The 26,676-nt window shown below is 37.2% G+C and overlaps 1 protein-coding gene across 1 annotated transcript in view; it reads left to right on the plus strand.

Moving 5' to 3' along the window:
• The window catches only part of ARAP2 (ArfGAP with RhoGAP domain, ankyrin repeat and PH domain 2), a 116,745-nt gene that overhangs the window by 15,264 nt on the left and 74,805 nt on the right, over positions 1–26,676 (plus strand). The window contains exons 6-10 of the mRNA XM_027746787.2: positions 3,404–3,486; positions 4,277–4,633; positions 7,711–7,780; positions 13,899–14,019; positions 16,666–16,847. Of these exons, the coding sequence (XP_027602588.1) occupies positions 3,404–3,486; positions 4,277–4,633; positions 7,711–7,780; positions 13,899–14,019; positions 16,666–16,847 (813 nt within the window). The remainder of the gene's footprint in view (positions 1–3,403; positions 3,487–4,276; positions 4,634–7,710; positions 7,781–13,898; positions 14,020–16,665; positions 16,848–26,676) is intronic.

Genomic DNA, 26,676 nt, shown 5'->3' on the forward strand with positions numbered 1-26,676 from the left:
GGACATTTTAGAGCTTGTAGCTGCTGCTTCATGCTAACTCACATGAGCATGTACTTTGTTTATGTAGAAGAAAAGGTAGCAAGTTGTTATACTTACTGACTGAAATTTGTTTTAAGGGCTTGTAAGTTGGCCATTACCATTCTTCCTCTTTCATTGGTATAAAGAAAAGGCTTCTGTAGGCTTTTATGAAGGGAATGCCTGTAGAAACAGGTAATGAGTCACTACAGATTGGAAGTAAGTGAGCATGAGAGAACAGAGGACTGAAGGTTATAAAGAAAATATGCCTTTGATTTGGTTCGGGAAGAAAGACAAGTAGAAGGAGAAATCTCTGAAGGGCAACCTGAAGAAGGAACTGGGATTTTTCTATTGATTTAAAACTAACACAAAAATCCAAATGTTTTAAGGCTGTTTTATTTTTGTGTCCAACTAAAAGAGTCAAGTATGTTAGAATTCCTTTGGAGGAAAACTGAATTCTAATGAATTCAGGCCTCTAAAGTGAAATATTGGCTTTATTTCTTGCTGTAGACAGATTAAATTAAACATGCATATTGAGTTCAGTAAATTGTGTGAGTTCCTAAGCGTTGTGATGCTGTGGAAGGCTGACCAGATTGCAAATCTTACTACTTTAACATAAGAAGCCTTGATATTTTAAAAGGAGACATTTATCTTTATGGACCTGTTATAAAATTGTACTGCCAAACCATGATTCGAGAATCAACCTGAGAACTGTGTGACATCAGCTTTAATGGAACACTAAGGTAGTATCTCTTAAGGAAGATGCCTCTGTCCTGAATGGCATTGAGTCTTCATTTAATGTAGGCTTAAGCTTGATACCCTTCATGCAGTCTGTCTTTTAGCATTCAGGGTTCCTGTCTTGCTGTTCAAATCAGCAAGACTCCCTGTTAGAAAAAGCTAAATGTATCTGAATTACTTCCTGATCTAAAGTAGAGGGTTTTTATACAGACCTTTGAGTAGGCAGTTCCATCTGTCTGGGATCCAGAAGCCAGATTTCTTTCTTAAGGGTGAGTGCTTCCTATGCATAAGAAAGTACATATTTAGAGACAGTTTCTGTGTAATGTATATACCTATCTTTTAAGAAATACTTCTCTCTACAAAGGTGTCTACAGGAGAAAATGCTGCTGGTAACTACCTTTGTGTAACACCTCAGAGATCTGTAGGAGGTGGGAGATGGGGATTTTGTCTCATCTTGAGTCTGAGCATCTTGAAGGGTATTTCTGTAAATAGCACATTGGAAATCCTTGGGTATGTCTGTGAGCATATAGAACTCCCTTTACCCACAACCTGTTTTCATTTGTGGACTTCTGCATTTTAAAATCTACTGGTAATAGAAATGCATTTCTTGGTTATTGCTTGGAAGTTATCTGGCTCCCTGAATTCACTTGCCCAGGTGCTGAAGACTGGGGAGGGAGCACAAGCAGTCCATCAAACTGTTGTAATGGTTCATGACAGGGAGGAAGAGGTACTACCACGTAGCTTCAGTGGGTGTGGTTTGGGAATGCATACTAATAAGGAAACAAAGATAAAGGATACTGACCATTTTACTCTGAAGATGTTTCATTCATGGGTTGTGATACTAGCCTCTTGACTGTTGTGTAGAAGTGGGACACTTCCATTTCCCCTCTTTTGGTGAGATTCTAGACAATTCAAGTAATTGATAAGCAATGGACAGGTTGCTTTTCGGTTTTCTATTTAATTTGTTTGCAAGGTGTGTGGATGCTTTTTGGCTTTGTGTTCTTTAGATTTGTGTTGTATTTTTGGTTTTTTTTTTTGTTTACTGGTTTGTTTGTCTAGCCCTTGATGCTGCAACATAGTACTGTGATGTGTGGGTGTCTGGGTTTTGGTGGATTTTTATTAGTATAATGGATCTGTCTGGCAGAGGAAGGCAGACAGTTCACCTAGGTTTATCTTAGCATCAGCCTGTGATTTCTACATTTTTGCTACAGTGTACACTTCCTCTGATTTGGACTATTTGCTTTTTTTATTCTTGCCTTTCCATGTAGCCAAGGTACAGTCCTCAAGTACAAGATTAGGTGCTGCTGCTCAAAAAACAAATGACAATGCTGTGAAAGCTTATCCACTTTTTTTCTGACATCGTTCAGCTTTGTTACATACACATCAGAGATCAAACGAGTAAATCAAAATGCTTCCATCAGAAAGCACAAAGATGTTAATTTTAGGTTTTTTTTAAAGGAAGAAAGATGAATACTGAGAAACTTCGTAATGTGATTGTCAGATCAAGTTTAGAAAATGTGAAATGAGTGGTGTTAACCTTAACATTTTGTAAACTGCAAGCAATTTTTGATAAAGATTTCTAAACAAAAGTTAAAAAATGACCCTTTTAGGAAGATCTTAGAAAAAAAATGCAAGAAATATTCAGCAAGATATTGCTGAGTTTGGTGTTACTTTATGATTTTGAATTTGCCATTATTTTATCCTTAGTATATTATGAAGGCTGTATGTTTAATTCCGAGAAGTATTGATATGAAAGATAGGCTAGCAGTGGCAAATCATAAATGGTGCTTAACTTACATGTAACAAGTGGCTCTTGATCTTAAAAAATATTCAGTTTTCATGGTTTAACCCCAGCTGGCAACTAGAACAGAGCTGCTTGCTCTCTCCCACCCCATTGAAAATAAGAATGGTTTAATAACTGAAGAAGTATAATGGAAAGGAGAGAGAAAAAGAAATGAAAACCAAAACCCACAAGGAATGCATGATACAATTGCTCACCACCTGCTGACTGGTGCCCAGTCCATTCCCGAGCAGTGATTGGCAACTCCTGGCCAACAACCTCCCTCTCCCCATCCTGCCTAGTTTATATACTGAGCGTGATCTTCTATGGCAAGGAATATCCCTTTGGCCAGTTTGGCTCAGCTGTCCTGGCCATGCTCCTTCCCAGCTTCTTGTGCATCTCCTTGCTAGCAGAGCAACACTGAAAGGTCCTGGACTTAGAGTAAGCACTACCTGCCAACAACTAAAACATCTGTGTTATCAACATTGTTCTCATACTAAATCCAAAACACAGTACCAGCTACTAGGAAGAAAATCTGTATCCACTGAAACCTGGACATCAGTGGTACCTTGAGAAAAATCAGAGCACTGATGCTTCTGCACGCTGGATTTCTTTATCTGATTTGTTTGTATCAGGTATTTTGGATTATGCTCAAATGTTTTATATGAGTATTATTATTTAAAATGAAAATGTTGAAAATAAAATTTCTTAGAATACTTTTTAAAAAATAAGCTTTCAAATGCATATTTAAAAATATGGGAAAGAGCAGCTTTGCTAGTTAGGCTGTTGTTTGTGTGTGATTTATATCTACAGTAATTTAAACATCACTATTTCTGTACAAAAGTTGGTAACAATATATTTCTTTTCTAGGAACTTGGTGGAAATGATTTCCTGGCTTGTGAAAATAAACTGGATCTAGGAATGAATGAAGAATATCCTTCCAAGAATCTATGGTATTAAATAAGTGTTACAGAGAAACTCAAAGTGTAAAGAGGAAAGAGTTATTTACTGATGTCACAAGTAGATCTCTAATTCTGAAGGCACAACCATGACTGTATATTTTTTTTCTCCTATTTGAGCCTTTAATCGCATCCTAGAGGAGGCAAAGTTAGGCTCTGTGACTGTTCTGAGACTGTCTAAACCAGGTTTCAGAATACTTTATGAATTTGGAAAGTGTCCTTGTTTTCCCCAGTTGAAACAAGAAAGGCACAAATTCCATTTTTGTATGTCTCCCAGCTAACCATGTCTAAGTACTCTCATAATCTATCTCCTCGCTGAAAAAAAAAAGACAAACACAAAACTAAAACCTATCTCCTCTCCTGTGATGAGGCAGTGGCCACTGGTTTGATGAAATGGGAGCTAATGTGCTCCTTAATTATCTAGTCTGCACCAGGCTTTTGTTGAGCTGGGAACTGGAAGAGAGAGGTGATACTGCAAGTCCTCCAAAGTATTCGAATGAGCAAAGCTAGTTTTCTCAGGAAGGAGAATTAATTTTAAATTTCTGTTCAGGCTTCTAAAGGAGTGTTATATTGCTACCATTCCTGTTGAATGGAAAAAGTAGGATTCGGTATGGTCATAGTTATAAGACAGGTTGTGTTTAGCATTTCTATGGTTATCACAGTGATTATACAAGTTTATACATAATTATAATATGTCTTACCAATATTTGTTCTAATTATTAATTTTATATATTTGTGCATTGTAGTAATACATTTAGGATTAAAATGTGCTTTTCCTTTCCAGTTACTTTAATAATCCGGAAGAGAAGACAAAGGAATTTGCAAAAAATGAACCCTTGTCTCAGGAAAACCAATCATTGGGACCAGAAGAATCTGAAAGTGAATCTGTATATTCTGTTGTGGAACAACATTCTTTGCCTTTAAAGAAAAGGAAGAACAAAGCCAAAGCACACTCAGCTTCTTGTAGTAAGATACAAAGTAGAGATTCTGATCACTTGGTCAATAAACAAATGAATTTTTCTCAATTTAGTGGAGATCAGACTTTGACTGGAAATGAATCAATAACACCATATGCTTGTTTTTTTGGACCGTCAGTAAAGAAGGTTAAAGCAGGATGGCTGGATAAATTATCCCCTCAAGGGTAAGTATTTTCAGTGATTACTGTACAATTGTGACAATGTATGTTTATGTGAGAGATGTTAAGTTTGTATTTGGTCACTGCTTAATATTTGTGGTGGGAGGAGAAGAGGAATTGTTTTTGTTGAAAGAGCACTGGACTGTGCTGAATTCAAAAGTTTTTATTAGTGATGTCTATCCTGAAGTTTATTTATGAGTGCACTCAAGAAAAATATTTTATTACAAATGTTGGTCACTACTCATGAACTCTAGCGGAAAAATACAGAATGAATTTGTACCATTATTTCTAATCATTACATTTTTGCTGAGTTGCTGGGTTTTCTTTGGGCTACAGAGTAAGTGAAAACTAACTCCGATTCTGGAATACTGCTTTACTAATTTGGCCGTGGATTATAACTTCATAATTAGTGTGACTGAAGATCTTGTTGCTTTCAGAATTGTGTGTATTGTGTGAGCTTTGAGTTTAGAAATGTGTCTGGGGTGAATTGACTCCTAGTTTAGTTTACCGATGTGCCTAAAGTTAGATGGGAGGAATCTGAGCCCAAGTCTTGTTTTAAGATTCAAATAATGAAGAGGAAAGGGGAACACAATAGAAAGTGAATACTCTTTGCCACATGTGGAGGTTAGACAACAGCAACAACAAATCTTATGTTTAATTTCTGTTATGAGTTTTTTCATTGTTTTATTTTAATCAGTTTTATTTTCCAGCTATTATTAAATTGATTTTGGCTAAAGAATGCTGCATTATCAAATCTTCCCTTTATAAATACTTGCAAACTCTGATGAAATTCTTCTAATTTCCTCAGTAGTAATTTGAATAGACTAGTCATTTTAAATTGTACTTTTCAGTTCTCCCCATTTGTTCTTATGTTCTGAATTCCTTTTTCTGTTGAAAGTGGCACAATTTTACTATTTTAGTCTGTTTCTGATCTTCACTACTACTCAGCATCTAGAAATTAAAGCTGTTGTACTTGTTAGGGCTGTAATACGTCTACTGTACATCTGCATTCTTTGTTCTAAGAACTGTGACTTTAGCTACACTGAATGGTATTAAACTGCTTGGCCTTTCCTTTCATTGTTTGTGGCTATAATAATTGTCACTGCTTAGCAAGAAGCAGAGCTATTATTTTTTTCAGTTTAGTGAGAAATTTATTGAATTACATTGTTTTAGAATACAATATGGTCTGAATCCACTTGAAGCAGCTCTGCTGTATAGCAATTTCCATTTTTTTTCTTGTTCTTTTCTGAGGATTCTAATTTGACAAGGTTTTTTTAATTTTGGTTTTGCATGGATACATTGTTGAAGGTGAATAATAAGAAGGAATAAACCTGGTTTAATAAACCTGTTTTACCGTCATGGGATTTCAATGTGCTCAAACCTGTTTTCTTTCTTTTTTAAATTGCTTTAAAAGTTTCATTAACATTTATGGATTTTCATTGTTTACTTTTGCTAAAGAATCAAAGAATAATTATAAAAAGAGTCAAGACTTTTTCCCCATATAATATGCATTTTTAATTTTTTTTTGTTTTTCAGAATTGTTAATGTGCTGACTTCTTGGAGAGCTGCAGTTAGTTGTACCTTTTGTTTTGTTTCACTTACAGGAATTTCTTTTTTTTTTTTTTTTAGCAACACTTTTTGGCAGTTAGCTTTTCGAGTGATAAAAGTATAGTTCTTGATTCCAGTTGCCTTGTCTTGCACTGTTTGAAGGAATAGAGTTGTGAACAAACTTTGAAGGCTTTAATAAACTGTTATGTGAGAATATATTATTTGAAAAACAGTGCATTAACCCCAAAATTAGTACTGGTTGCTACTGAGTAGAACAGTTGTAGGGTCAGTAGCCTTGATCCAGTGATATTCTTTGGCTACATTTCAAGGTCTTTATCTCAGATGCAGTTCAATGAATGATACATTTTTGTTTCTCTTTCTTACAATACCACTTTTCAAATATCTGAAGAATTAAAAAAAAAAAAAAAGGAAAAAAACCATAATTTTTTCAAGCTATTGAAGCATCATCATATTTTATTTCAGTTCACACCAACTGAATCTTTCTGTTCTACACCTCCCATTCTTTTTATAGAGCTCCAGTTTACATATGGCGGTTTGTGTTTCCTCAGGAAAAAGAATATAGACTGTTTCCTTAAATTGCTACAAATCATGCAATTAAAATACAGCCTCTCTATTTTAGTTAACTCACTAAAAATTGTAAAACCATTCAGTTTCCTCACATTGTATGTGGTACTTAGGTTCACTCTTCACTGCATCATCTTGAAATTTATTGACATTTTAATGGAAAGGCCATTTTACATTGGCCTTTCCAGGTTATGAAAAATGATGATTTATTGTAGTCATATAATACAAGTTAATTAAACCAGAGCTGCTATTTGATTAAAGTTTTGATAAACTATCACAGTCTACTAATCCTAAAGCAGAGCACTCATTTAGCAGGAAAGGAAATAATGTTGGGAAAAGACATGAGGGGTCTTGTTGCTGCTTAATTAACTTGTTTAATAGATTTTAGAATTGAAACTTTTATAGATGGTAACTAACAGACTACCAGTGTTTTTAATGAGCATAATGGACTACTTTGGGTTCATGTAAAAATACATTTTCTAAGAAAGTCCTTATAGAGCATGAGTTAACTGGATACTGAGATATCAATTGATATCCAGTTGATAACACACATTGAAATGAAATTTCATGATGTACTTGTTGAGACATGTGGTGTGACTGCTATTTATTCGTTGGCCAGGAAAGAGAGTGTTGAGGAGATGTGTTGATGTTTATGATTGGAGATACTGTAGCCTATAAACAGAGATTTCCTTCTCGTAAGCATGACAATGAGATGGTCATTTTAGGTTCTTAGCTTTCATTTTTGGAAAGTATGTGAGCAGAGCTTGTAGTACTTATAGTTTTGCTCTATGTTCAGAATAGTTGACTTCCAATAAGAAGTCAGTTCTTATCCTTGTTAGCTTCAAGCAAAACTCAAGTAAACCTTTCTATAATTTGTGCTTGAGACATTCTTAAAAGACAGTGTTAGCTTGTGTTTATAATATTAATTGTGTTAATTTTTTTATTCCCAGCAAACGTGTGTTTCAGAAGCGCTGGGTTAAATTTGATGGAGACAGCATTTCTTATTACAATAATGAAAAGGTAAGTGATATATTTTGGTCATGTAAATGCATCCGTGTAATACACGTGTTACTATTAAGAAATTATGAAATAATTACAAATGAATATTCATCTTAAATTAATTTTCAATTGTAAAGTAATAGGGTGAGGTATTATTAAATACTTCAAAGTGTCCTTGAAATCATCATGTATTGTTCTTCCTTTTGTTTCCTAGAAGGGTTTGTATTTCTCACCTTTTCAGGTAAATATCAGCTTTTTTTACTTTAGTGAGAGTGTGACACTGCTGCAGTCTGCAAAACAGATCATGCTAAACACATTTAAGACAACAAGTGTTATTTTGATGGCGGTTGGAAAGTCTCTTTGCAACCCATACACCTGTTGATTCCTTGATTAAAAATGTCTCTTTCCTGTATGTCATGTCATTGAACAAGGTTAGGTTTGAATGGGTCTGTTCGAAATCAGCATAGTACTGTGATGTTTATGGATGCTTTTGCTTCTGTACCTGAGGATTGAATCTTACCAAAATATTCACAGACTCATGAGTTGCTTCAATTAAAGTAGTTCACTTCTTTTATGTGATGCAAAAATGGATTTGTAAATCATGGTTTTCAACAAAGAGTATATTCCTTGTAATTCTCTTGTAATTCCATGTAATAATCTAGCACACTACAAAATTCTTCTTTCTTTTGCTCTGTGATTAATTAATTTCTCCTCTTGGAAGTAATGAAGCCTTTCTAAAACTCAAAAGTGATAGATGATTGTACAATATGCATGTTTGGGGAAGTTGAGGTTACATGCATGTGTGTTATTTTAAATGCTGGAAAGCATTTCCTGTTGAAGATGCATATTAAATTAGGAAGAAAATACAGTTTCAGTTCCCAAACAGTATGCTGGTTGGTGGTAATCAGTAAGAGACCTATAGATGCTTTATGGTGGGTTAGGGGTGTAAGAACTGAAGTAGGATAAGACTGTTTATTTGTGAAGGGCTGGGAAATTAAGAACAAGCTCAAAAAATTATTTACATTGATCTTTATGCCTACTGATTGGGAACTTGAAACAATCTGTTTTCACTTGCTTACCTTGCTTCACTTACAGTCGAAGACATGATTTTGCAGGTGAAGGGAACAATAGAATAACATTTGGATAGCAGTGACAAAAAATGTTACCTCTTTGTGGTATTGATCCCAAGGCTTCAGAGAAGCAGAAAAGCGAAGTTAGTCATTAAGAAAGACTTGAAAAAATACAGCAATGGGATTTGCTTAACACTGTCTGCAACATAATTAGGGAAAGAAATGATAATATACAGTTTTAAATCTTGTATCTGCACAGGGGATTTTTTTTTTGAAAGTTACTGAAAATGTTATTTGGAGGGCAATTACTCCAGAATAGTACTTGTTACACATTCATCTGTCATAAGAGATTCCAGAAGTCTTCCCTTCTGCTCAGGGGAACATTTAGTGTGTCCCATGAAGCTACCAACTCTGCATCCTCTTTTTGAAAGGTCTCTGTGGTAGGTTAGGCCCTCAGGAGCTTGCGAACACTTGTCTTGAAGCCTCTTTGCCTCACTTTTCCTCAAATCTGAATCTAAACTTCACTCTGGGGATTGAAAGAGATGCTGGTTGGTCTGTATGTGTATACAGTTTGACTAAGTCTGGACGTCTGACTTATTAATTTGGTGAGTCACATATGCGAGGAACTGTATGTCTGAGAACTCCAAGGCCTGAAGAAAATTCTGGGAATTGAGGATTTGGTGAAACTCAGACTATCTTGCAAATAGGAGGAAAATATAGTTGGCTACCAGTATTTCTTAGTGCACAGTGGGATTGTGTTGAGTGAGCATTGGTGTCATTGGGGAATGTGAGTTTTTGGTGCAGTAGTCTCTGCTGAATCACTACTCCCATACCAAGTGCATTCATATTTCCTGCGAGATGGATACCAGCATGTTCCTGCTGTTGCTTGTGTGTTGTTACCTTGAGATCATCATAAGCAACTATTTGCAGACCCATCAGGAGCTGCACAGAGCTCAGGAGATAATTCTCGTAAAAGATGAGGGTAGTTATACAGCTCGTTGCAAGTCACTGCATGTCTCCCCTCCTAGCTAAATAGCTATATATATATATATAAACATATATATATATAAAAATGGGGAAATGGTTGTTTTAACTTTAGATCTTAATGGCGAGTTCTGTCTGTTCTAATTTGTGTTTGTCCAAGCATGTTCCTACACAGACAAGCATGTTATAAAGCAATTGCTGTAATTTTGGTTTCACATATCAATTAAAAGTAGTTCTCAAATGGAAACCAATCCATACTGATATTTTTCTGATTATTACAAGCAGATAAGAGTAGACTCAGTGGAATGAAAGTGTTTATTTTACCCAGAAACACTAGCAATATTAAATAGCTCTATTTGTCATTCACATTAGGAACAGAAGAGGAGTGAGGTTCTGAAGAAGGGGAAGTGTGCTACATGGCTAATGAAGAGTGAAATTAGTGAAGGATAGAGAGGGAAGATGTAGAGTAGTACTCCTGAAAATGCCCATATGAGTGCTTCTCTGAATGATTTCAACCTTAATTTTATAAATATATCTCTAACTTTGTTCTAGTTGGGTATCAGCTTCTAATTGATAGAGATCTCTCCTTTACTTTGTATCTGCATATATGAAAAGGGTCTTTAGTTTTGAACAAACAGCATCTCACCTAGGGAAGGTTTTGATTTGAATCTGTGATGCTCTCATTTCTTCTACGTTCCTTGTTCTGAGAAAGTTAATGTAGTCAGAACAACCTCTTATGTGGCTTTGTCTTAATAGACTGTAGTTAACTGAAGTGAGAGTAAACAGGAAGGAGGAAGGTAGAATTGGAGAATTTTTTTTTCAGCTATCCAATGTGCACAGGTTTTGTTTCAAATTTCTTCCAACTTTTGGCAGAACCCTGGTGCTCTGATGTTACTTTATCATCATCATCATGGCTGGGATTCGCAAACGAAGATTTGGGAAGGCTCTATCCACATTTGTTACAGGCACGCTGGTGACTTATGAGGCCAATACGTGACAGACATATCCGATTGCAAAAGGCACAGCAGAAAGACTCCTTAGATGGTGTATTCTGCAAGACACGGTTCTTTCTGCGTTGCCTTTTCTCCTCGAGGGTGATCCTGCGTGTGTTCTCAAAGGAGGCAGCAGTGTTATAGATGGTGTGTCTCCAGGCCTCCCGATTTGAGGCCAGAGTAGACCAGTTATGGTGATCAATATGGCCAAGGCTGAGATGTTGTTTCAGGGAGTCCTTGTATCTAGTTATGTTGAAAGTTTTTATTTTAAAACATCTTAGGTGATTTCGGGAAATCTATTAGTGATTTAGAGAAAAGTCTTGCCTTTTCATATGGAGAACTTCAGTATTTTGTTGTGTTATGGTACATATGAGCATAACAAAGAACAACAATCACTGCAAAATGAATTTGTCTTTCTTCAAATAGGTCATGCTTAATCTGTTGAAGAAGTAAAGCCAAAGCAGTGCAAAATGGTATTTTGCAGGATCTTTTAGCCCAACTCTGAATCACAATTGTCAAGGAGTGACATTGGGCTGTATTTGAAAATAAAAGTTTCCATTGAAGCAGCTAGTATTATAAAAACCCACCAAAACATTCTGCTTTTCCTCCAGAAAGTTGTTCTGTCATATAACTTTTTAGCAGCTCTAAAACTAGTGAACACCACTCAGTAATAGAATAAATATCTGTGAGGTTCTTGGCTGCATTTGTTTGGTTTTGTTTTCTATATTCTTAAATAATTCACCTAATTTCTAGTCTGAAGTATTTCAAAGACAGATACTGTATCTTGATCAACAAGGGCTTTTTAACAACCATTATTTTTGCACATGAAAGAAATGCTGCTGCAGAAGAAAGTTTGATAAATTATTATAGTTTAAACTGTATTTGAAAATATGTATGCTTTGGAGAACAAAACTTTAAAAAGGATGATGGATGATTGTTTAAACAGCAAAGCAAAACTATGCTCAGCTTAAAAGGGAACTGACTTTTTTTTTGAGCAAATGAAATAAAATAGTTGTGACTTCCAGCAGTCTGAGTTATTCCCTTACAGTAGTACCAAATACAGCCAGTAGATGCCTGCAAACACCATAATATGTTTATATCTGAATACCTACAGAAATAGTACATGTAATAAGTTTGTTTTACCATTAGAAGGATCAGTAGTTAACATAATATCTAACTTTATTACAAATATGTTAAAAATCACTCTTTTGAAAAATATAGCCGTAATAAAAACAGATGTGCAATATTATAATCATTCTATTTCTTGAGTGTAACTATAGTAACATGCTTTTATCTGCTATATTTCAACATATCTATTTATTTATTTGCTAAACTACATTTACTGACATGTATTAGTACCTCAAAGCGGAACAATATAAGAGTATTTATTTGGTGAAAATCATTAGTATATTAAACTCAGTAAACAAAAAAATGATCCAGTGTATCCTTCATGCTTAGCATTCACAGTAGTTCCTTAAGTCCTTGTATGAAGTCTTATAATTTATACTTTAGGAGGAAAGTTATTGCAGTACAAATTCTTTATGGGGAGCTGACTCTTGGACTGTTACTGCGTCTGGAACATAACTTTTAGCAGTATATCTGAATTGTCTTGGTCAGAAAACCGATTGATCAAAGCATAGTGGGGACAGGAGTAGCATTAACTCTGGAATCCAGAAATCATGCAGATGTATTTCCAAAGTGCCCATCTGCTTGACCTTTCCTCTCCTCCCTCTCTCTCCCCCCCAAATACTTAGGTTAGTTAGGTTAAAAGATGAGCTACTTGAAGAAGGTACTTGCTTTTTTGTCCAGGTCAGTTGTCCTGATTCCTAGTTGGAAATTTGCAAATGTGGGGAAAATTTGCACTGATCCCAAATTATTTTGCTTTAACCCCAGCTGGCAACTGAGCAACACAGCCACTCACCAGCCACTCACTCACTCTTCCCCCACTGGGATAGGAGAGAGAACTGGAAGAATAAACATGAGAGCTCATGGATTGAGATAAAGAAACTTTAAGGGGCAAAGAAAAATCTGTATGTGGAAGCAGAGCAAACCAGGGAATTCATTGACCACATCCCATGGGCAGATAGATGTTCAGCCATCTCCAGGAGAGTAGGGCTCCATCCCACTAAATGCTGACTCGTGAAGACAAACTTCGTCACTCTGAACATTTCCCCCTTCCTCCTTCTTCCCCCAGCTTTATATACTGAGCATGATGCCATATTGTAGGGGATATCCCTCGAGTCAGCTGTCCCGGCTGTGTTGCCTCCCAGCTTCTTGTGCACCTCAGTCTCCTCACTGGTGGGGTGGAGTGAGGAGTAGAAAAGGCCTTGACACTGTGTCAGCACTGCTCAGCAATAGGTACAACCTCTCTGTGTTATGAGTACTATTTCCGTCACCAAACATAGCCCTATACTAACTACTATGAAGGAAATTAACTGTATCTCAGCCAAAACCAGCACACATGTATAGCAGAAATGTACATAGCTGATCCAAGCTAGAGCATTCTTATTAGTAGTGACAGGAGAATGTATTTTTCCAGAGTGATACCCCCTTTGTGTTCAAATTTAGGGATAAATCAGTGAATTTACTTTTCTTATTGGCTAACCATTGAAGGGGCAGCGTGGGGGGAAACAGAAGAAATGTTTAGGATGCCTGGAGAAAGCAGTTTTTTTCCTATGTCTGATTCTATCCTACAAGTGTAATGATTATATGTTTTTAAATTATTTTTCTGTGAGATAGTAAGTGTAATTTACTTTGGCATAAAAATGCAAATTTTGGAATGTTTGATGTTTTGCAATATTAATGCCATGAGAGAATTTATGAAGTTATATCTCAAATATACACATTCTATTTCACCATAGGATTTTATTCTATTTTAGAAGGTAGTAGATGTGGGTAGGTCCAGAACAATGAAGTTGGTGATGCTTAAGATAGTAGTTTGCTTATTAATGCAACTTTATTATGTGTAGAGACCTTTTAGGAGCACACACTGTATATGTGAACTTCCTAAACACTATGACAAGTAGTATTACCTGAGAGAAATTTAACATTCCATGAGAGTTAATAAATATTTCTATTTCCTTTTTATTACAGGAAGTGTTCTCAAAGGGAATAATACTGCTCTCTGCTATAGCAACAGTAAGAGTTCATGGGGAGAATAAATTTGAAGTTGTCACATCCCATAGGACTTTTGTTTTCCGTGTGGATAAAGAAGGTAAGTAGAAGATGTGTAATTCTAGCAATTGCCAAAAAACCATGCAATCACTGCTGATAAATTATGTTTGTGAAATAGGTCTAGTTATATTACCAGAAATATTTCTGGAATCCAGCTGGTTTGAGCTCATAAAGTGAAACTGAAGATAACTGTAACCTTTGTAAGTATAACTGAAATTATTGGGGAATGGCTTTTTAAAATATCAAAATGAGAAGACTATTTTCCCAACTCTTCTGCCTCCTCCCCTATATTTCCCAAAGATTAATTTATTTGGACTTTCCTCAGGTCTCACTAGCAGCTCTTACAGCCAGTGTGCTCTGAACCATCTCCTCCAAGTCACCACTTGATATAAAATTTAAAAAGAGACAGTGAAGTTGGTGGCTGGAATGTGATGCTGTGATCAAAGGAAATCAGAGGTTTTCTGCCTTATACAGTATTTTCAGTCATGTGTTGATAGAGAATAAAAATTCAAATTGTAGTAAGAAAGTTAGTATCCCTTCTAATTGAATACTTTATCAACCTACTGCTGTAATATGTGGAATCAATATCAGTGCATGTATGATTTATTTACAGAAACAATCAAATAAAAATGAATACCTAGAAAAAAGAGATATGCAATGTGTATTTACAGCAGTACATGCCAGAGCCATTATACCTAAGAGTCTCTCAGCATTTCCATTATCAAATCCCATTTTTATGGGTTATAGCTTGGTTGTAAACATTTGCTGCAGGCTGTAACAGGAGTGCAGCATCAGTGAGCAAATCCTTCTTATCAAGTTTGGCTCAAATAATTTCAGGCATTTCTATGCTTTTAGCAGAGTTTAAAAGTATGTATTTGTTTATTATTTTTGCATTTCTTTTCCAAATCTATTTTAAACATTCTTTATAAATGGGAACATAACCATCTTGATGCAATACATTTTGTAAGGCTGCAATTTGCTTTATGGACCATTGCCTTTGACTACTATAAAAATATTTACGACTTATACTGACTTATAAAATATATTCAGAGCAACCACTTGTTATACATGAAATTCCATTTTCATGTAGTATATAACCGTCTTTGGACATAGTAGCCTGTCTGTAAAGCTGTTCACTTAAGATTAGAAATGTTTGTTGGGCAAGGAATTTGGTCCTTACTTACTCCAGAACTGGATGATATATTCATAGTAAAGTACGTATATAACCCTGCTTGATTTCTGTTATGTGCACAAACCTGTTTCTTCATGCTGTTACTTCTGTGGATTTGTGGTTGAGAATTGTTCTGGGACTATTCAAAGGGTACTTACCTTCTTTCAAAGATTTTGAAATGGAGACTTTTATATGTGTTTTGAGATATCAGAAAAATATTTTTGGATGGATTTAAATATCTATAGGGAAAACATTATACATAATGGTTTGGAAAGTTTAGGGGCATTTGGGGGCAAAAAATTAACTAATCGGGGGTTAGCAATGAGTTAGAACATAATCTGCTCAGATGCAGTGAGATTTGGTTAATTGGAGTGAAAAACACTTCTGGGGTAATTTGATGCCCTCAGCTATTCTAAAATACTTTGAAAAGATCACTGGAGTGTTTCAAGAGAGCATATATATATATTAATACAAAACCTCTAACAGGAACACTTGGATCGCATACCCTGTGCTAGTCTTTCAGGCTAGTCTTCCTCTTCTTCAAAGGGTTTTATGATGCTTAAATTTGTGCATTTTTTCTTTCATGTTGCAGATATTACAGTTATGAAGTAAGCACATTGTTGTTTTAATTTTGCACTTTGCAATGTTCAACACTAATTTTGCCAACTTTATATATACTGTGGATACAACTTTCCATTCCTCCCTACCCCTCCCCCAATATATTTTATGACCTGAATCTTTCAGAGCAAACAGTTGAAATATTCATGATATTCCAATTGCATAAGGGGAGTCTAATTCATTCAGACTACTCAGCATTAAAGTATATCGATCTTAGTCTGGTGAAATATCTGAACATAGTGAATGAGACTGAGTGGAACTTTATTACTTCACCTCCTTGTGTTCATGTATTTGTAAGATGTTAAATTAATAATGCATGCAAAGATACTCAAACATTCGTTTTCTTCATTACTCAGTACCCTTGACAATATCAAGCTTAACCACCACACCTTAATGGAATAGATTGTAAATTGCCAAGTGTTTTTGCTTAGAAGCGTGGCCAAACATGGAATAGCAGTGGTGATGGCTTGCCTCTTTAATGACAGATGAAATTTAGACTCCCTGGTTTCTGCTTGCATAACTGCAGTAGTTCTTTCCCATTGATCTGGCTTCCAGAAGGTGAACATGCCACCTGTCTACAACCTCAGTCTTTAAGCTGCCTGGAATTCAGCATCTTAGAATTAGTAGTCATGATTTTAAGAATCTCCATCATCAATTTATTTTGATTTGTGTGTTGATTGTTGGGAGTTAACTGAATGACTGTCTTTGCTAACATCTGCACTGATACATATTCTCATTATTTTTATTTACACCTCCTCTTCAAGGTGAATCTCTTACATGGTATAGCTATGCCATCAACCAGCATAGCATACTAGGAAGAATGGGAAAACTAATGTGTAGAGAAGAATGGACCTACTGCTTAACTAACTGCCTTTGACTAACTTTTTTCCTGTTTAGAAGAAAGAAATGACTGGGTTAATACGATGCTCAATGCCTTGAAATTGCTGTCTGATAATAACTCTCAGTCTCGAACTTCTGTCGCCCCTGAGAAAAGCGGATACCTTGAGCTGAAGGGATACAAAGCCAAAATCTTTATTGTACTTCAGGGGAGTACTGTATGGATCTGCAAAAATGAGCAGGTAAATTTTTCATATGCTTTTTGTGAATGAAAGCTTATAAAGATGGTTTAACTAGTGAGTTGGAAATTGATGGCTCCTTGTGAATAGCTGCATTTCAATATAAATGCATATCTCTTTTTGTGTAGTACTTTATTGCTGCAATTCTCAGAAGGCTTCACAAAACAGGCAAGGTATCATTATGTCTGTTGTACAATAGAAAAAAACGAATATATAGTGAGGTGAAGTGAAAAGCTCTGAGTGTCACAGCATGTTAGTGTCAGGGCTGGGATCAATTCACTCTTAAAATGTCGGCCATAAACACTCATTCAGAAGACCTATTTTGTGCACTGTTTTCAGTGCACTGTTTTCAGTCTTTATTTACTGCTCTGTAAAGTGTGTTAAACAGAAGCACATTTTGGTATGTAACTGATAATTCAACTAAATGTTCAAAATGTTCTTTGTGTTGTTGAGAATGTAGATTGGCCAGTTTCTGTTGTACACTGTAATATTTTCAACAAATATTTTAAACAAAGTAGGGCTATCATTTCAGCTCCCAAAATCTAGGGCTTTTGGTTTTGCTTTGGGTGTGACTGTATGATAACATGAAGTACTTATCTGTGGAACTCTCTAGGATGGCATAGGTAGGGAATAAATGGGGATAGTTGGGTTCAATCAATGGTTGTGTGAACTAGTGGAAGAAGTCTATTTCAGGACACTAAATGGAAGGTGTTGTGTCTGTGTGAGGAAATTGGTTACTCACAAGTAGCTGAAACCTGGAATGACATTTGGGGCAGGTATTTTTACATGTTTGTCTTGTTCTCAGTTTCTTTCAAATTTGTGTACAAATACGAACGATCTCTTAGTAAGACTTTTCATTTTGGAGTTGATCTCACTTCCTCTCCTGTTACCCTCTTATATGTGAAATTATTTGAGTGGGTTTAAGGGACCACGTAATGTTCAATATTATTCATTCCCAGAGAGGAGATTTAAGACTGAGAAAGACCTGTTTTTCTTTGTACTTACTGTACTCCAAGGAAGTTTTACCTTTTAGGTAAATTCTTTGAGGTCAGTCAACAGCCAACTAATCAAAAGTGTTGTATTGTGTTTGCATGGCAAACATGAGGAGGGAAGACCAGCAGAGACAAAGTACCACAACCCCCATTCCCTATCCACCTAAGCCACTGAGTGGGGAAGAGTAAATCAAAAGGAAGAAAGGAGAGGTGGGAGTAAAGGTGCTTAAGATTTACTTTTATTTCTCATTATCTGCTCTGGTTTGATGAGTAATAAATGAAGCTGATTTGCCCAAGTTGAGTCTGTTTTGCCCATGACAGTAACTGGTGAGTGATCTCTCTCTGTCCTTATCTTGTCTCTCAATGATCTGTTATATTTTCTCTCCCCTGTCCGGTTGAGGAGTGGAGTGATATAGCAGCTTTGGTGGGCACCTGACATCCAGACAGGATCAACCCACCACAAATGTGATACAGTTTATGGATTTATGCTGTTCTGTAGCTATAACAAAATTCCACAAATGACTTAGATATGTAATGTGTTACCAAAAGTGTATTTGCTATGTGCCGTTTGAATTTAAGCCAACAGCATATGTTTTGCCAAATAAGCATCATGGAGAGAAATTGGTCTCTTTATCTATACTGAAATCCTCAGTCTTGATTATTGTAATGAACAGGTGACCTCTCAGTTAGTTCATTTATTTAAGTAAAGTTTACAGCTGTACATCTTTAAGGAGGAACAAAACCAAAATGCAAACACCACCCCTCCATTCTGAGACCCTGTACTTCACTGAGGTTCCCTTGCATCAATCAAGTAGAAAGAATGAAGTCGGCCAACCTACCTTACAGTCATTGCTTGTGGGATGATCCACACTGTGCTGCAGTGCTCAATGTTACTTTTCCGTCATGGGGTTTCCAGGTAATGTCATCAGTGAGAATCCATGGAAAGAATTCTCATCAGTGAAAATCCTCTTTTTGTGGATATTCGTTGTTAACGACCCACTTTTCCCTTCAGAATTGATGCTTATTGAATCTTATGCCCCTGGATATTTTAGAGTGGTCCTTAGGGATGTTCTGAGCTTCTTGATTAAGGAACAAAGGTATACAGACTTGTGGAGGCATTTCTTTTCCAGGGTGATAGGTCATTTGAAACTAGTTAAGTCCCTCTTGAGAGTTATGGTACCAGATTTTTGCTTTCTTCTTTCTTACTTTACCTGAATATAACTGTTGGGAGCATCTTCCTTGCCTTGAGCAGAGGCATTCATCCTTTCTGTTGATAAAGGGCACTCCCAGCTCTGCCCACTGGGCTGAGTCAGTTTTTCTGAGTGTGCCTGTTGATACAAAACTGTTGCAGAGCCAGTCCCTGTTGAAGGGTTCTTGATTGCTCTTTTCTACATTTTCAGAGTGCAGATTATGACTCAGATAATCCTAAAACTGCTCCCTCTGCCCCCTCATCAATTTCTGTATTTACAGATTTTTTCTGAAATTGTTTTTTTGTGTGAGTGTGCATTTGTGTTGATTCTATTACTTTTGCAGCTGTATAGTAGGTTGTGTCTGCTCTGCCAGCATCATGGAGTTCAGAATTGCTTTAGCTGATCATGAAAGCACATGCTTATACAACCTTTTAACTAGATATTTATTCCCTTCTACTATGTGGATGCTCTGCAGAGATCACTGACTGCAGTGCAGCAGAAGGCAAACCAAAATCAAGCCCTGAAACAGAATGGTTAGACATGCTGCCAGCCTGTCAACTCCTCCTGTGTGTATGAATATTGCAAAAAATGGTGCAAAAGCAGCTTCTTCCCAAAGCTTATTTACTTAAAACAAAAAATAACAAATGGTCCTAAGAGGTTTCTTTTTAGATTCTCAGTCTGAACAATGTCCTTTCTTTATGCAATTTCTGGATGTTTTGGAAAGATGAGAAATAGTTTCCTTCTTTAGGCTTTCATAGCCTGCAATTCTTTTGGTACCTCTTGTGTTTTAATTTCAAGTGGAAAACCGAATTATTTTTACTGCAGTACTGAAGAAAACCCCAGTAATACAGCACTGGTCCATTAGAGGGCGCTGTTGATCTAAAAATATTTCCCTGTCTCAGGTTTGCACTTCAGCCAGTAATTACTAGGCAAATCTGTCCAGGGATGTCCTCAAATCCTGTTCATATTGGAATTCACATCCATACTAGAATGATTCCCGCAGAGTCTTAGAGGAGTTTATTATAACTGCAGTGCTATAAGACACCTATTTAGACTTACAATGCTGAAATGAGGTTGGATCAAGCTGATTCATTGATTTCTATTAAACTTGATAGAGAAGAGCCCACTGTTACTTTAAAAAAAATTTCTGCACTGTTAAAAGTGGAGAAGATCCTAAGCCAAATGCCAAATCCTGACATAACCACCATGAACTTTGTGAAGTTCAGACTGAGATCAGAACATCATGTCTCAGGCCCATTTCTAGTTAAAAAGTGATTGGTTTAGCTTGAACTTCTGGCAGTGATATAGTGCTAGTATGAAACCATCAATTTCTTTGACTCCTCATGTAGTGTAAATTTCTTAAACTTCCTGTCTGAAGCAAAAGTGAAAAATAAATTGTACAGAATCAATTTGTTCAACTTGCAGCTTGCTGAAATCCCCATTTCTGTTTCAAAGTCATTTGTGCTTGTATAAAAACATGTCATCTGATCCTTCATGACAGCTCAAGCATTGGCTTGAAATGTCAATCTGCTGTGGTAGTGCCAGTAATAACCTCCCCTCTGTTACCATCAGAAGGGCTGACAGGTGCTTGTCTGGTCTGCTCAAATGTACCCCCTTTGTTAGGTTATATTTACGGTTCACTGATATGTAAAATTGGGGGGGGGGGCTAGGCATCCGTGCCAGAATTGGGCTTTGAAAAGAGAAATCAGGATCTTCTTTTTTACTGCTTTGGGTGGTTCTGAAATAGATGTATTTACCTGGGGTATCTGAGGAAACTTTGTCGAATATAAAGACTGTATGTATGGCTGACTGTGTGCCATAATTACTTGTGAAGTGTTTTCTCCATGCATGACTCCAAGTTAAAACTTGAATAGTGATGAATGTTCTCTCTGATATTTACAAGCAATGGTATCTATTATTTATTGGAGACCTCTTGTTTTCATTTTGACTCAATGTTCCTATTGATTTCAAAGGGTTTTCTGTTTTGTCAAAGGTTGAAACATTTGCTGTGTGGCAGATGGAAATGTTTTTTCGAGTTGAATGAACCAGTAAGAGTGCCTAGTAATTTTCGATTTCCTCTCTAATGCTAATGGTGCATTTAAAGCAAAACTGGACAACACCAAAAGATGTATTACAGGAAAGGATATTAAACAGGTAGAAGATGGCAAAGGGTAGGATAATGTAGAGAACTGATATGAGGATAGCTAAAAGGACGAGCCAAAGATGATACTTGAGATTGGCATCCTGAAAGAAAGGAAGTGATGTGGATGTTGGTGGAGGGAAGCAGAAGGGATGTGCACACATATCTCTGTGTGCATAAGAGCAGAGGTGTGCTCTTATCCCTGTTAAGAAACACAGGCTTAAAGGGAGGTGTTTTTGAGCAACCTGACCTAGTTGAAAGATGCTGATATTGGGTACGTATTTCAAGGGGACTGGATTAGATGATCTTTAAAGGTCCCTTTCAATCCAAACCATTCTATGATACTGTGAAATTCATTGTGAGAGATGATGTGGTTGGGACTCAGGCAGCCTTGGAAGACTTGGGGCTTTTTGGTATATAGGAATGGGAATTTATAATGATACTCTAAAAAGGGGATTGTTCATTAGGAAGTTTTCTGGTTTTCCCTGGAGAAAAGGGAATCCTAATTAATAATCATTAACGTGATGAATGTGAAAGAGAAACACTTCAAAAACCCCCAAAAAACTAAAGTATCTGTTAAGTACAGTCAAAGGTGTCTAACAATGCATGGTAACCAAAGAAGAATAGTTAAATGAAGTCCGGAAGATAGGTGGTAATAATTGGTTGTCATGTTAAAGCAACATGAGAAAGTCTTTTTAATGTATGTAGATTCTTTGGTGTATTATTGTGATTATATTTGTGAATATGAAATGAATCCAAGGTGGTGGCAACAGAAGTATGAAGGAAAATTGGGGTGAGGAGTTGAATGCAAGTTGAGAAGAAACCAAAATAGTTACTTAAAGGTTTTGAGATCTAATGAGGAACCCTGAGCTAAGCAGCTGACAGTTTTGAAAAGGAAGCTATGGAAAAAGATACAGTATTAAAGGCAACAAAAGAAAGCAGGAGGGGGAAAGAGAAGACCTTTCAGATGGTTGATAGATGGTGAGAGAAGAGAGAGGTGCCTAGTATGTACTGGGGCGTGGTGGTGGAAGAGGGAATTATTGAGAATGAGAGAAGAAAAACTGTAATTCTTGTCACTATGTTCCCTCTGTTCCCCATCCTTGTCTCCCATCCTCATCCCCCCTACCCCAAGAACATTTGTGCTTTTGGAGATTTTGGGGTGATAAACTGTTATTTGTAATAACTGGAAAACTCTCTGAAGAATCTGTACTGTACTTGATTGCTAGTGCAGACTGTGATCAGGCATGTTTACAAACATATGAGTGAGCTTGTCCTGGAATGCCTTAAATAAGTGGAGTTAATAGAAAAACAAGAGAACATTTGCCCTTTGTTGTTCGATTCATTTTGACTTTGCTCTTGCTTCAGAACAATACAAATCTGTAGCAGGATGTTAAAAAACAAAACCAGAACAACCCAAAAATATACCGAATACATTAGAGGGGAAAGACTAATACGAAGAAGTGTTTTAAGATCAAATATACTAATACATTGGTGGAATCAAATGTTTCAACCTCTTTTAAATATGGTTGTTTACATCAAACTGTAGCTGAGATGATAGATTAAGGTCATATTCCTAATTTTCCAGCAGTTCCTTAAGAAGTTCATTCCAATTTTCCACACTCAAAACCATGGCAATGATCAATTGCTGTGCATGACATCAGAAACAACTGAACAGCAAATAACTTGAATTGTCTAAGAAAGCTTAAAATCTTCCTTTTTTGCTTGTTGTAATACACAATGGAAATCTTGTCGAGTGGGGGAGAGGTTTGTTGTTGTTCTGAGCATTGCTTCTTCAATTTTAAACTAATTGCACACTTACTCCAGAAAAGATTTAAAAATGCATTTAAAATAATACATTGTTAAAGTGGTTCAATCAGAGAAGAGAAATGTGTCAGTGACCGCCTTTACAGGGAAGATCTGCATTTTACATTCAAAAATATTTTTGTGTGATGTTGCTCTAGGTTGTTGAATATACTATTAAAGGACATGGAGAAGGGCATAAACAGGATGTCTATCATAAAAGATTTAAAAGTTAATATTAAATTCTTCTACATGCAGTTAAACTTTCACTCTGTGAGGATGTTTTCCTGTTCATTTGTTTTTGTGCTATTAAGATCTCATTGAGATGTAAGCACACCTAAGGAAGGCATGAAACATGGTAGGAAGCCTAATGCTTCCACAATGATAAAAAGCTTCATGATTAATCTAATTTGGACTGAACGGTAGGGAAGGAGGAAAGAAAATGGTGAAGTCGTCAGTTTTTCAGTAATGCTAAGTCAAGCTTTCTGTATCATAGTCATATATGTATTATGACTAATACATATATAGCCAGCTACCTTGATCACTTAAAAATTAACAGTGAAGAAAAGTAGGATTTATTTGAATATTCTGAAGATTTTATATAATGGTGACACAGCACATGCATAAGCAATTGAAGAAGATTTTAGGTCTGTTTGTCATAAGGTTATAATACTATTCATGCAATATTGGGGAAATCCATTTTCCTCTAGGAGTACTGGAATTACCTGAGACCATTGTCCATCACTATATATGTTACTTGTTTTTAAGAACTACTAACTTGGCTTCAAATCGCATGGTAAAATAATGTATTGGATAAAATAATATAGGAAGCAGAACATCATTATGGGAACTTCCATTTATAATGGTAGGCAAAGTCTCAATTATTTATGTAGTTGATATCACATGAACAAGTTATTTCTGCATTCCATTAACCTGAGAGGTTGTATAATCAGTATATGTTCTGTGTATATATATATATATATATATATACACACAGTTAAATGATGAAGGTTTTTTTGTGTGTGCAACAGGAAGGTTTGAGGTGACAATGAAACAGAAAAACACAGTATTTTTCAAGAATACTTAGATCTCTCTTAATAACTCAGTGTACTGTAGAATTAAGGCAGCTAAAACATTATTTTGTACCAAGTTGATTAGTGTTTAATTGTAAACATATAAGTCAGTTCTCACAGGGAACAAGCTAAAAAACTAGTCAGTAGCTTTGGTTTGCTTTTTCTCTTTTAAATTGAGGGAAATGTAAAATACTGTTATTTCTATGCATTTGTCATGTTTGGTTCAGAAATAAGTTTAAACATAGCAGTGGCAACACTGATAACTTTTTTCCCCTCAACCTGCATTCTTTACTTCAGGTATTAAACTGTATTAGCATACTTGTGTAAAGTTACACAGCCATTACAACAGCGAAAAGCAGAGCATTTCTGAGGCAGTGTAGCATATCCTCACTGAAATGCTTGTTCCACAAACTTAGATAGGTACAAACATATGTTATGATCATCATAGAGTCATCATAGAATGACTTGGAAGGGACTTTAAAGTTCCAATCCCCCTACCAGGGGCAGGGATGCCACCCACTAGACCAAGTTGTGCAAAGCCCCTTCCAACCTGGTCTTGAACACTTATAGAGATGGGGCATCCATGAGTTCTCTGGGCAACCTGTTCCAGTGCCACACCAGCCTCATAGTAAAGAATTTCTTCTAATGTCTAATCTAAACCTACTCTCAGTTTGAAGCCATTACTCCTTGTCCTGTCACTACATGCCTGTTTAAAAAGTCCCTCTCTATCTTTCTTGTGGGCTCCCTTCAGGTACTGGAAGGCAGTAATTGGGTCACCCATAAGCCATCTCTTTTCCAGGCTGAACAATCCCAATTCCCTCAGCCTTTCCTTATAGGAGAGGTGTTCCATCCCTCTAATCATCTTGGTAACCCTCCTCTGAACTCAGTTCAACAGGTCAATGTCTTTCCTGTGCTGGGGACCCCAAAGCTGGATGCAGCACTCCAGGTGGGGTCTCACCAGAGGAGAGTAGAGGGGTAGAATCACCTCCCTCAACCTGCTGGCCACTCTGCTCTTGATGCAGCCCAGGATACAATTGGCTTTCTGAGCCGCAAGAGTATATTGCCAGCTCATGTCCAGCCTCTCATCCACCAGCACCCCCAAGTCCCTCTTGGCAAGGGCTGCTCTCAATCTGATCATCCTCCAGCCTGTATTGATACCAGGGGTCGCCCCAACCCAGGTGCAGCACCTTGGACTTTGTCTTGTTAATCCTCACGAGATTCTGCTCGAGCTTGTCCAGGTCTGGATAGCAACCTGTCCACCAGTTGTGTTAACTGCACCAGTCAGCTTGTTGTCATCTGCAAATTTGCTGAGGGTGGACTCAATCCCTGTGTCATTAAGGAAGATATTAAGTAGCACTTGTCCCAGTACAGACCCTTGAGGGACACCACTTGTCAATGATATCCATTGGGTCTATGAGATGTTGACCACTACCCTCTGGATGTAACCATCCAACCAATTCCTTATCCACTCATCAAATCAGTCTCTCTGCAATTCAGAGAGAAGGATGTTGTGGGAGACCATGTCAAGGGCTTTACAGAAGTTCAGACAAACGACATCTGTAATTCTTCCCTTGTCCACTGCTGTAGTCACTCCATCATAGAAGACCACTAGGTTGCTTAGGCAGGACTTTCCCTTGGTGAAGGCACGCTATCTGTCTGAATCTGTCCTCCACGCGCCTTAGCATATCTGCTAGGAGGATCCTTCTCAAGATCTTCCCAGGCACAGGGGTGGGGCTGACAGGTCAGTAGTTTCCAGTGTTGATGAATACATCTAGTGCAGGTTTACAAGTCTGCAGTGCCTGATGCAGATTGAGATGCAGATGCAGATTGAGCTCTGGTTGGGAGCCCAAGAGAACAGGCTATGAACTGCCAACCCTTTGCATAAGAAAGGGCACATGTGGTGAATGGACACTGAGAGACACAGCAGGAACCAGGGACTCAGGAGGAAGTGCGAGACTTGTGAGGAGACTTGTGAGGCTTGCGTGCATGTAGACTTTGAGGGCATAAAAGCCCAGGGGTTCCTTTGTTGGATGTCCTCCTGGGAGGCACTAGCTAAAGTTGTTTCTGTGCTACTGCACCATGAATAAAGTGCTTTATGGAATGAGACGTGAGACTCTGCTATGGGAAACCTGGGGTTGAACTGGTAAGAAAACCTGGTCTGACTGTGTGAGTGGGATGTGTGGGGAGTCAAATGGGGTGCCTGTCACTCAGTGGAGCTGCCCGCTGTGAAGACACGTTGGTCCCAGTGGATAAAGTTGCTGGTGTTGGGAGTGTGATTGCCAGGGAGTCTCGTGAATGGTCAGAATGGGAAGTTTTCTTAATACCGGGGTACTCCTTTCTACCCTTTTAAAGATGGGTACAGTGTTTCCCTTTTTCCAGTCACCTGGGACTTCACCTGACTGCCATGACTTTTCAAATATCATGGAGAGTGGCTTGGCAGCTACATCAGCCAATTCCCTCAGGACTCTGGGATGCATCTCATTAGGTCCCATAGACTTACGTACATTCAGGTTTCTCAGGTGGTCGCAAACTTGATTTTCTCTTACAGTGGAAAGCACTCAACTCCCTCAGTCCCCATCCTGCTGTCCATCCACTTGAAAGGTATGGGAAGAGAGGTTGCCATTGAAGAATGAGGCA

This window comes from Pipra filicauda, unplaced genomic scaffold (assembly GCF_003945595.2).
Source record: "Pipra filicauda isolate LSUMZ 115617 unplaced genomic scaffold, ASM394559v2 scaffold38_size3968069_pilon, whole genome shotgun sequence".
NCBI lineage: Eukaryota > Metazoa > Chordata > Aves > Passeriformes > Pipridae > Pipra > Pipra filicauda.